Source organism: Leuciscus leuciscus (genome assembly GCF_965113295.1).
Source record: "Leuciscus leuciscus genome assembly, chromosome: 2".
NCBI classification, from domain to species: Eukaryota; Metazoa; Chordata; class Actinopteri; order Cypriniformes; family Leuciscidae; genus Leuciscus; species Leuciscus leuciscus.
This window is the reverse complement of record NC_138726.1, coordinates 34,121,458-34,134,345: the sequence shown is the minus strand read 5'-3', so window position 1 is coordinate 34,134,345 and position 12,888 is coordinate 34,121,458. Positions and strand designations below refer to the sequence as shown.

The 12,888-nt window shown below is 36.7% G+C and overlaps 1 protein-coding gene across 7 annotated transcripts in view; it reads left to right on the top strand.

The window, feature by feature from the left end:
* The window catches only part of sorcs2 (sortilin-related VPS10 domain containing receptor 2), a 183,177-nt gene that overhangs the window by 98,438 nt on the left and 71,851 nt on the right, over positions 1-12,888 (top strand). For all 7 annotated transcript variants that reach the window (XM_082162128.1, XM_082162127.1, XM_082162125.1 and 4 more), the window contains exon 3: positions 5,263-5,362. In XM_082162128.1, coding sequence (XP_082018254.1) covers positions 5,263-5,362 — 100 coding nt within the window. The remainder of the gene's footprint in view (positions 1-5,262; positions 5,363-12,888) is intronic.

Below are 12,888 nucleotides of genomic sequence, written 5' to 3'. Positions count from 1 at the left end.
AACTTTGAGTACCTGGCTTATCATAAGCATATTTGAGCAACTTCACAAATGCATTTTGGGAAATACTGTACGTAATTTTGACACTGCATTGGACAATGAATATGAGATGGTGAATGATGCTGAAGTGTCATCAAACAATACAAATGAGATTGATTTAGTTTGGAGTATTGGATCGAGATGTCTTTGCATACATGCATACATGATGGCTTGTCTAAAAACATAAAAGAAACAATACTTTACTGTTGCTACGGTTAACTATCTGAATTGTTATACTGGATGTCTTTGTTTTTGTCATTTCTATTGCAGTGAATGACATTTTCTCATCTGACATTTCATGTTAGCAACAGATCTCTGGAGGAGGTGAACTTGTCGTGACTTCACAGGAGGAAAAAATGATTCAAAATATTTCTTGCTTAACTGCAGATGAAATTTGGAAAAATTCAACAACAACAACAAAAATTCACTTTAATTATTTTTTTTTTTTTAAATAACAAAGAGCATGCCATTGTCAGATCACCAGGACAAGATAAATTGCCTGTTTAAAATGCAGGGAGTCTATTAAAAGTGACGGTCATGGCCAGTGTCTAATTTCTGGAAGACCAGTCAGAGAATATTTATATGACACCACTCCACATAAATTATGTTTGATGGAAATGCTAACACGCCGTGTCTCTAGTGGTGGTCTGAAGGATTTTACACAAGCACAGAAATCAAGTATGTCTGTCAAAGTATGGGTTATTTTCAGAAGAGATCCATCAACAAGCAAAAAAGAAACAGTCAAGGACATGTTCAAGGCTTCGGAAAATAATATGCGCTTACTTCGACGCATTAATGCTTTTGTACATTTTTTGATCCTACTGTTTTCCTTCAGCGATTCCCTCCAAATGCTTAGACTGCTCTCATACCTTAAACCGTGATTCAATGTGACAGTGAATGTCTGCATGGAGTAGCCTATGACTCATGATCCCAAATCAATACAGGAAGTCACCATGTTTTCTGTTCATTTCCAAACTTGGAAACTTTCCTTTGTGGCAATAATTTGATTTATTCTAAGATTTAGACTTGCTAATTTGACTTTATACAAGCTTTATACATAACCAAAGGCTGTGAATGATTTACTATTATCATAAGATTGGCTGAAGGTGATGATGGGGTTTCAATCGTACACCTAATATTCTTTTTCTGTTTATATTTTTATATATATATATGTATGTGTGTTATTATTATTTTAATTTTTTTAAGTAAAAAAATTAGCAAATATCGAACCTTTCATTGCAGTAAAAGAATTGAAAGTGGGCGGGAAATCACATTATGAAATAAATGTTTTTCTCCAAAACACGTTGGGAACAATTATTTGCCCCCTTTTATTAAATACTTTTTACAACCTCCTTTTTCCAAGATAACAGATCTGAGTCTTCTCCTATAATGCCTGATGAGTTTGGAGAACACCTGACAAGAGATCAGAGACCATTCCTCCATACAGAATCTCTCCAGATCCTTCAAAATCCCAGATCCATGTTGGCGCTTCTTCTCTTCAGTTCAGCCCACTCATTTTCTTTAGGGTCCAGGTCAGGGACTGGGATGGCCATTAGAGATGCTTGGTTTTGTGCTCAGTGACCCATTTTTGTTTTGATTTTGATGTTTGTTTTTGGATCACTGTCCTGTTGGAAGATCCAAACATGGCCCATTATAAGATTTCTAGCAGAGGTTGTCACAGAGGAAGCACAAAACCAAGCTTCTGCCATGACCATCCCAGTCCCTGACCTGGACCCTAAAGGCAAATAATTGTTCCCAACGTGTTTTGGAGAAAAACATTTATTTCATAATGTGATTTTCCGCCCACTTTCAATTCTTTTACTTCAATGAAAGGTTAGATTTTTGCATTTAAGAAAAAAATATATATCAAAAGGATAAACAATGCAGATTTATTTTTTACAGCCATCTTTGATCATATTTATATATATATATATATATATATATATATATATATATATATATCTTTCAGTTCAGGTGGTTCAGGGGTTTATACACCATTGAAAAGTTTGGGGTCAGTTAAGAATGATTATTTTTTCTTTTAAAGAAATACTTTTAATTCAGCAAGGATGCATTAAATTGATCAAAAATGACAAATACGTATATGTTTAAACATGTATAATGTTACAAATGATTTCTATTTCAAATAACTGCTGTTCTTTTGAACTTTCTGATCATAACCTGAAAAGTTTTTCCATCACAAGAATAAATTACATTTTAATATATATTCAAATAGAAATAGTTATTTTAAATTGTAATAGTATTTTACAATACATAAATAACGTCTTTCCAAAATACTGACCCCAAATTTTTAAATGGTAGTGTATACTGTATAGGTGGAAAAAGTAATTGACTGGAAATCAATTAGATTGTTTTTAAGTTCAAAACAGATTATTGCCCCATCTTTTCTTCCCATCATGTTTCTTTATTATCCACACTCCTTCGTCACCATAGGCACTAGTCCTGTCAGCTAATCAGTGGCATTAAATGAGCCATCCGATTAAGTTAGCATCATTAGCGAAATGTTTGGCAACCGAAGCGCGGCGTGCCAAACAATCCTCCAAATTAGCTTTATTAGTTACATAATGTTCCTCTGAGGCCTCTGACATTTTACTCTCCACGAGAGGATTTACTTAATGAGTTGGCTGTTTCTTGCACTCGCTCCACCAACTCCGCTGATGACCTCTGCCGAGTTTTACTACACTTTGGAGACGCTGAACACCGTCATTGTCTGATTGTGTATTCTAATTAACAGACTCGACTCTTCTGAATGAATGGCATGTATTGTGAATTTAATTCTGATTTCAAATAATCATGGCTTTTTTGGTAATCAATTCCATTTTGAGGATGTTTGGTAATAATCAGGTTATTTTTAAACAACAATAGTAGGCTAATAAAAAACACTGTCTTGTACTTATATATCTATCATGTTAGAGTGGTACTGGAAATTGTGTAAATAATTTTTGAAGATTTTAGGACGTTTGGATAACAAACACAAGTGGCCTTAAAGGAACACTCCAACCGTTTTTTCATATTAAACTATGTTATTCCCTTAACTAAGACGAGTTGATACATACCTCTCTCGTCTCAGTGCGTGCAATCAATCGCTCTGACACTTTGATAGCACTTAGCTTAGCCCCGTTCATTCATTAGGATCCAAACAGAGATGAAGCTAGAAGCAACCAAACACCTCCACGTTTTCCCTACAGTTACACGAGTAGTTACACGACCAAGTATGGTGACAAAATAAAACGTGGCGCTTTTCTAAGCGGGTAAAAAGGATAACTTTAATGTATGGCGGAATAGAACTTGGGAGCACTTCGACTCGGCGCAGTAATATCATCACTCCTGAAAAATCCTCTCCCCCTCTCCCTTTCACCAACGTGAGTTTTTACTGCGCCGAGTCGAAGTGCTCCCAAGTGCTATTCCGCCATACATTATAGTTATCCTTTTTACCCGCTTAGAAAAGCGGCAAGTTTTTTTTTTTTTTTTTTTTTGTAACTACTCGTGTAACTGTATTTAAATAGGGAAAACGTGGAGGTGTTCTGGATGACATCTCTTTTTTTCTGATATGGTCTTATCATGATTATGAGTGGGTTAACAAGCATTCCACATTATTCACATATTAACATGCTGCTTTGCTCATAAAAATGAAAAGAAAACACACACAAAAATTGTTTTGTTGTTGTTTAAAATGTGCTCTTTGGAAAGCACAACCCGTCATGTTCACTATCGTTGTGCTTATAGTTGATATACTGTTTTTAGTATGCTATTCCTCAGACCTTTAGTTCCTCATCCTGCCATGATACCTCTGTGTGATGTCTTGGAAACATGGCGCCTGGCATAATGATCACCTCCCCCACCCTGCCCAGCCTTCCCAGCCTTCCCTCCCGCTTTCATTTAAACCTCTCGAGCTGAAACACCTCTGTTCTGCTCTGTTCTGTCAAGCAAGGAACAAAAATGTGAGCTCTGCAGGAGCTCCAGAGAAGAGTTCTGTTCACTTCTGTTTTTTAATTAGTTCTATGGGGGAAGTCTTTAGCGCTGTATGTTTGTGTTGAGGAATAGTCTTTGATCAGGCATTTTGCACACTCTATCTGCTGCCAGCAGCAGTATGCTTTCCCTCAGCCTGACTGAGAGGTTCACAGTGTGTGGATGTATCATTTTGAGTTAAAAGAAAGTTAACAGTCACTTTAAATGTAACCCTGAGACCTTGACCTTGTTCTCAAGCGCATTTCATGTAAGTGTGTTGTGTGAGAATGATTTGTTCTGACAGTGTCAGGCTGGTTTAGGCCACTGCTCTCTGCCTGATTGATTTTTGCAAATATTTCCACACCTGTGATGCTGCCTTGTCATTCCTCATATCTACAGCAATTCAAATAGTTTCTCCATGAGCTAGTTTACTAGTTACTAGTTTACCTCACATTACCTGCCACACTCGAAACATCATCTGCTGTTGTGGTCAGAATCAAATCTTTTTGTAAGGTTGATATTGTTTTAATTTAGTTTGAGTGTGTTTATCTGTTTGTCTCTTTCTGTCATTTCATATAATAGCAGTCATTTAGTTTGCGGCATACTGCTAAAACACAATGGCATGAACATTTCAGAAGGGCTGCTCAAAAAGCATTTGTAAATGTCAGAACTGCACTACCATCTTTTCCAATGCAGCTGATTTGCAGAGTTGTGAAGTTACTTTTATTTATTTATTTATTTTTGCTGACTGGTTTTGCTGACTCCAATTCAGTCAAAAAACAGTCAACATCCTCATGAGATCACTTTAGCAATCAGAGGCCAAAAAACAGTCTATTCTGAAAATTGTTATTTATTTTGTGCTTGCTGTGAATATTTCAGACCCCAGTGTTGTTATTATTTATGGGATCTCAACACAGATTTGAGGTTGAAAAGACATATGCTATGGCATTTTCATGACCAGTATCTTAACATTTAACCTATAGCAGCTCAAAGCAATTCCAATATATGAACAAGGTACAGTATGTGTAAGGAAAAATGTCCTTTTAGAATCTCAGAAATAGACATGACAATACACAGTGAGTCATATGTTAATGTTGCCTCTCAGCTCTATGAATAAATCTAATAATCTGAGAATGTGATTCAATCAAGATCTGTATTATATCCCGTCACATCTTTCCGTGTGTGACTTAGTAATTAAACAGAGTGATGATATTAAGAAGATGACATTTCTCTCTCTTTCTTGCTCTTTCTTTCATGCAGATCCAGTGATTATGGGTCAACCTACACCAAGCTCAACCTGATGCCTGGGACAACCATCATAGTCACAAACTTCTACATTTGTCCCACCAATAAGAAAAAGGTAAGAGGACCATAAACACTTTACTAAATCCTTTTACAGATCTCTATTATCACTAGAAAAAAATCCTTGTCATGCCATTTTCTTCCATAGGAAGGTTTAGATGGTGAAGCAACAAATCTACCAATTCCTTTTTGATTCCCCTGCCATTTGAGTATCGAGATGTGTGCATTTGATTGTGATATAAAACAAATTTTACCACATATGTTAATGAATATGTGAGTATGGTTATCAATTATCATGCACAGACATTGTGCAGTTAACACTCAATTATAAGTTATTGGCAGCCGTGGATGTTTAAGCACATACCAGGGATTTGCAAGACTTTACAAAATGGTACTTAAGAGCTCCATATGGTTCTTCTCACTTGATATTAGAATGTATTCAAATACAGCTAATAAATATGTCCTGTGAGTGTGTGCACGTTTAATTAAATGTGTGGAGTTTAAGGTCATGTGAATTTCTTTTCCCTCCCTTATGGAGATTGATGGTAATGATCACCCCAGAGCAGCTATGACATGTTCAAGCGTGTCAAAGTCATCCTAATGGAGTTTACAGGGATCTCCTGCTCATTAGTAATCTCCTCACAACCTCTTAAACATGAACACACACAGACGTCACAGCTGAATAAGTGCTAGCTGTCTGTAATAGGCAATTTAGCAGAGACACATCAAAGCTTGTCTGCTGTCCTCAGCTCTATAGTCACAATGCACAATATTAATAATTAACAGGAAAATAATTCAAGGAAAGTTATTCAAAATGAGATGCAGTATGTTTGAGGACATGGCTGTGTTTTGATGTTTGTGTCTGTGAAGTGAAGTGAATTGCACATGAAGTAACAACTGTTAGTGTTGACTTCAGGAGACAAAAGGAAATGTAACTCCACAGTCACTCCTGATGGAATCTCTTTCCCATGTCAGACTCCTTTATCTTTAAATCTCGGACGACCGTACCTTGACTGTCGATACAAAGAGCGTTTTGAACAGGGCCGGACAATGCATGCACTTTCTGCAGTGTCTGGGAAAAAGTGGCTTTTGTGAAAACAGACACTTTCAGGCTTCTAAGGAACAAAACTTGAGTGTCCTCATTGATGGCGCTGCCGTCTGGGGCAATTTCAGTGAACTGCTGGGAAAGCCTCTGTTTGCTGTTAGCTGGCAAAACATTTCAACTCTGCTGGACAGTGGTTGTCATATTACGATGCTATTCTAATCACACATTTCTCACAACTCTCTGCTTGGCTTTATATCATTATGATGCTATTATCTAAACACACAGAAATGGTAAAGGCATCTATAAATATGTATATTTTTGGATCCCTGGGAGATACTGTACTGTATGTTGAATATTTTGTCAATATTTTGATAACAGTATAAAACTAATCAACAGTTAATTGATCAAAAATATATTTATAAATGTTGTTTTTATAAATAGACAAAAATCACTCTTCATTTTTGTTAAAAAAAAATTGTTTATCTCTTTATTGTTATGACAGTTATTTTTGTAAACAAAAATAATTTATAACATGTATTTTATTGTATAACATGTATAACAATGTATAACATACATTATTATGTATTTTTGAAAACACTCCCCGTCTTGCATTGGGTGGACAAACAGATAGTCCCGCCCTAAGCATCATTGGTTGTGTTTATGTTCCTTTCTGGATCGGTCTGAATGCTCAAACAAACAAAAGCAATGTCTGATAACACATAGGACCACAGTGTTTATACTTCAGCTGTATTACTTAACCCTATCTGGGTGTGTATTTATAAATCAAAATGTGTGTCTGGGTTTGTGAGACAGAGAGAGAGAGTGATAGTGAATGCGCTGCTATACCCCACAGGTCACCGTACAACTACAAAATGTCAATCAGTGTGGCGTTAGACAGGGTCCCAGCGTAGAGGAGCAGGATCAAACGCCACTGATCCAAAACCAAAGCGTCTGGCCCCCTCATTTCTACAGCGCGGAGCTCAACCGAGCGTGAATGAAAGCAAGAGACAGAAAGAAAAAAAAGCGTCAGAGGGAAAAACAGAAAAGCAAGTCCGACAGCAGTTGCAAATAAAGCTATCCTTGTCTCTAATATATCTGACCTCCATTAAATCACAGTTCTAAGTCCCTTAACGAAGATGAGCAGTATCTTTTCTCAGTCTCTAATTAAAAAATATTCAGCAGTGGAATTAACAGCAGCTGATTCTGTAGTAATGGATTCATTGGAGTTCAGTGCCGCCTGCCTTCATTTTGTTAATAGCTTGCGCGGTTCAGACAAAGAGTTTAGGCAAACAGTTTAATTTCAAACGGCATAAATTTCACTTCCTTTGTCCCAAGTTATCTCTTGCTGGAACTCCAGCAAGTAATTACTCTGGAAATAATGTGTGATTTGTCCACTCTAGAGATACGGAGAAAGTTCATTAATGGGAAATGGCCATGAAAATGAGAAAGCAGGATGTTTCTACTTTATCAGAGAAACAATGTTGTTATACTTTTATGGTTTGTTTCAGATTCTGCATTGCTTGAAGCATTTACATATTTATATCCTATAAATATTAAATATTATTAAAAATGCCTTCATTGCCTTTACTGTCATCCAAACTGGATGCTTCCATGATTTGAAGGTCATAACAAATTCTGTGCTATAAAACTTATATAATTTTACATTATAGTGTTTATGTGTTCAGTTAAATGGTGTAACATAGTCTTTCCAGATATAATTCTCACCCAGTGCTGTGGTGCGTGTTTTATGAACGCTTGCAGCAGAGAAGTCCTCTCACTTTCTCGGGGACTCGTTCTGTTGGAAAAACTCCCATTACTTCAGCAGCTGTAGTCAGAGCATGAGGCCCGAGATTAAAATCTCCTTGCTCAGTGTCCTGAAACCGAGCTAAAACAGATATAAAAGACAGTGGCTATTTCTGACATTTGGTAGTTTAATACATGCATTGGAAAGTGAGTGAAGCAAAGCAGTGTTCACACCCTCAGTCGGGAAAGCAGAAAGGAGTGAGCCACAAGCGTGACTGACTAATGGAATGATGTTCCTCTGGGTGAAAGTTCTCATAGAGCCGGGAAAGAGGGAGAAGAGATAAAAGCCAAGAGATGTTCACTTGTTTCTCATAGCTGCTTTATCTTTAAGAATTTAGCAGGATTTTCTCACATTTTCTCATTCTTTGGTAAGGGATTTTTAATTGTACTATCTGGGTTTATCCAGACATAAAGCTCATAGACTGTGAGACTTTACTGTAAATTGGCATGCTAATCCACTGTGATACAGTAAATGAAGCGCAGAGGGATCTTGATCTGTTGATCATGGTTTTTTAAGAGAAAAACTAATGTTGAACTAAAATGATTGTTTTATAAAATGAGAGGTAATTCCCATTTATTCATTATTCGAACATGTTATTATTTTTATTAGTATTAGTATGCTAGATCTTACATTTCAAAATATGAACATTGCCATTTCTCCATAACATTAACTAGAATTTGCGTAATTTCAAATTGAAAATCACATTTTGTCAATTATTAACAACAGACAAATAAACACCCTTCTAAGCCTAGAAATGTTAAAAACGGCAAAGCTTTTTTATTAATCTTGTCCTTAAATGCTGAAACTATGAAATTTATTTATTTACTTACTTTTTCAAGCTTTACAAGATTATGGAGTCAATTAAGTAGTCCATAGTTTAGCCAAAAAGAAATATTACAAATTGCTTCTTTGGTCATGGGCTCTTTAACTCGTAATGAGCTTTAGGGCCAGATTTGCTAACTGCTTGCTCCAGCGTAAACCCTCTTTTGGCATTTTAAAAACTACTGTCAGGATTTACTAAAGACACGCAGTGAAAAATTTGCACTGAAAAGGTATGGACAGGGTTATTTTTGCGGCTGACCTTATTGCATATACATTTGTAGGAGGTTTTCCTTTTAGACGTAAATTTTATGAGAGGAGAGTATGAATTATGCAAGGTGATTTACTAAGGTTTGCGCTAGTCAATTTACTGGTATTGTGCTGTTATTTACCACCACCCCCCCCCAAAAAAGCAAGTTCTTAAACCAGAGGGGGGGAGTGTTAAAACAAAATCTGGTGTCCTCGTCGTGCCAGGGAATCGTGAAGGATGGGTAGTGAAGAGATGGAATGGGTCCAGGTTAGGGGGCGGTGTCGCACGCGCTTCACTCTCTCTTTGGTCTGAGGCGCAAGGGGGCGGTGGCTTCGGCATCGCTGCTCGTCCTATAGCCAGGCCCCGACTATTGTCAGCGGCGTCATGCATGTTTCTCCATTCCGGGCCGCGGGTCCGGCGGAGTATGGGGTCTCTGCGGAACAAAAGTGGGCGTTTCTAAATTTGTGGGTGTTTTCAAACTAGTAGGTGTTTATCAGGTAACACGGTGGAAAACGCCCCTCTGTTTATGGCCTCGCCCACTGATCTGGAAATTCCTATTACTGTCCTGCAGAGACCTATACTTGGTCCGGCGACTCACATATTGGACGGCGCGGGAATCCCTCCGCGCTCCTTTCCTGGAACCACGGGGAAAGAGACCGGTCTCTAACAGCGGCGGTGATGAGGCTTCATTCTCGTCAGGTGTGCCTCATCACACGCCGCCAATCCTCTTCAGCGCCCATCCTCTCCAATCACACCCACTCCAGTCGCGAACCTGGCAAAGGGCGGCGATAGGGACGGGGTGGCGCTGATTACTAGGGACAGGCAGTCGATCCGTCACAATATATATATATATATATATATATATATATATTATTTTCCTTTAATCTTCCCTTGTCTGGCTTATGCTACTCTAAGCAATGCGTGAACTTTGTATTTTGAGCACTTCTTGCGTTGTTTTTGCCTCTTCATGATGACTCCCTAGCTGTATTCCTCATTTGTAAGTCGCTTTTGACAAGGGCGTCTGCTAATTTAAAAATAAAGGAATACTTTCTTACACCCATAAACCAACACACTCAGACCTACTAAAACACACTGCTTGAAATTTTGAATGGGATTTATTTTCTTGGATCACTTCCGTAATCATGCAGTCATTGCATGAGAATATCATCAGACCCTATAATAAAGTTTTTGATGTCACAGTGACCTTGTTTATGCTCCTGACCAGGGCCGGCCCTGACCAATTTGCTGCCCTAGGCAAGATTTTACCTGGCGCCCCATGCATCACAGCCCATTTCACCCCTTCATTGTGTTCATGATTTAGCATATATAGATATATATATATAGGCCTATATACACACACACACACACACACACACACACACACACACACACACACACATTACAGCCTAAACACAAATACCAAGAGCATTACATAGCATTCAAGTCAAGTCCCCATTATCTTTTATAGCACAATTTACAATAAAGATTTAATGTGAACTTTGCTATTTTGAATAAACCTGTAAATAAATATCATTACTATGCCATAAAATGTACAGGCCAAAAGTTTGGAAACATTACTATTTTTAATGTTTTTGAAAGAAATTTCTTCTGCTTATCAAGCCTGCATTTATTTGATCAAAAATACAGAACATTTTTTAATATTGTGATATATTATTACAATTTAAAATAATTGGTTTTCAATTTATTATACTTTAAATTATCATTTATTTCTGTGATGCAAAGCTGATTTTTCAGCATCATTACTCCAGTCTTCAGTGTCACATGTGACATCCGGTCTATCACATGATCCTTTAGAAATCATTCTAATATGATGATTCATTATCAAAGTTGGAAACAGTTCTGCTGCTTAATATTTTTTCATAACCTGTGATACTTTTTTAGGATACTTTGATAAATAAATAGTAAAAAAAACATTTTTTAAATGTTTTAAAAATAGAAATCTTTTGTAACAACAATATACACTACTGGTCAGTAATTTGGGGTCAGTTGTTTTTTTTTTTTTTTTTTTTGGTTGAAATAAATCAATACTTTTATTCAGCAAGGATGTGTTAAATTGATAAAAAGTGATCGTAAAGATGATTTATATAATTAGAAAATATTTTTATTTTATTTTAAATAAATGCAGTTCTTTTTAACATTTTATTCATCAAATATATTAGGCAGCAGAACTGTTTCCAACACTCATAATAAATCAGAATATTAAAATGATTTCTAAAGGATCATGTGATAGACTGGATGTCACATGTGACACTGAAGACTGGAGTAATGATGCTGAAAATTCAGCTTTGCATCACAGAAATAAATGATAATTTAAAGTATAATAAATTGAAAACCAATTATTTTAAATTGTAATAATATATCACAATATTTATAATTTTTTCTGTATTTTTGATCAAATAAATGCAGGCTTGATGAGCAGAAGAAACTTTTTTCAAAAACATTAAAAATAGTAATGTTTCCAAACTTTTGGCCTGTACTGTATACCCACAATTGCACAACTGTAGAGTAAAACATTAATAAAAAAGTGATAATAAAAAATGCGTCTTAAAACTGACATGATTGTTACAAAACCACACAGTTTGGGGACTCTGGAGAACTCAGAACAACTGCTAACATTAAGTTTAAGGTAAAAATAACTGCCATGAAATTATAGTATCTTACTCCTATGCCATAAATTGTTCATTCACTACATCACTTTACCTCTGTCTTTATCCCCTTTTATCCTCTTCTCTTCTTTTTGGCACTGTATCTATCGCAGACTATGCTCATTTATAATGTGTCAAGTAAATTCGGCCTTCCGTCACAATCAGGAAACTTTCACCGCGTCTAGAACTGGCGCGAGCTGCCAGGCCCCTTTCTACGAGCTGTGTGTTAACAAAAGCAGTGCTGTCTACATTGGATGCGGAGTCGCGCACGCTACACAACAAATTACCAACAACTGATCGCACGCGCGCTCTGTTTCTGACGCACTTCAAGCACTCGATGGGCGGGGGGCGATTGGTGAGCCGGATTTTTTTTTTTTTTTTTTTGGTAGTATTTCGAATTAATGGTTTTAAAATAGTATTATATATATATAAAAAAAAAATGTAAAAAAAAAATAAAATAAAAAAATTCACTCGTTCACTCATTCTGGCGCCCCTATGGATGAGTGGCGCCCCTAGCATTTGCCTATACCGCCTATGCCGCGGGCCGGCCCTGCTCCTGACATAGTGTAGAGATCGATAACACTGATAAATGTCGCTGATTTATTTTCACCCATATGGAATTTGTGACACATAAAATGGATTGGTTTGACCTGATTTACCATATCCAGTCAATAAAAGACTAAATTCAGTACCTTCACTGTATTACAGTGTCTGATTCTTTTCATGCCAAATGGAAGAGAAAGCATGTGCCATTTCAGCTTTGGTTTATTGAGGGAGTTTTTCTTCATCTATTTATCCCCCTTGTGCTCAGTCTAGGTATCAGACTAAAAAGTTGCTTTGAGACAATTCCTGCTTGACACAATTCTACAAACTAAATCTGAACTGAAAGCTGAAGTGTTCCACTTCTGTAGCAGTAGCCTCACTAAACATACTGTATATGCAAACAAGAATTTTGTTTTCCTAAACACTTCCCTTGGTCAGACAGACTTTAACTTTTTTT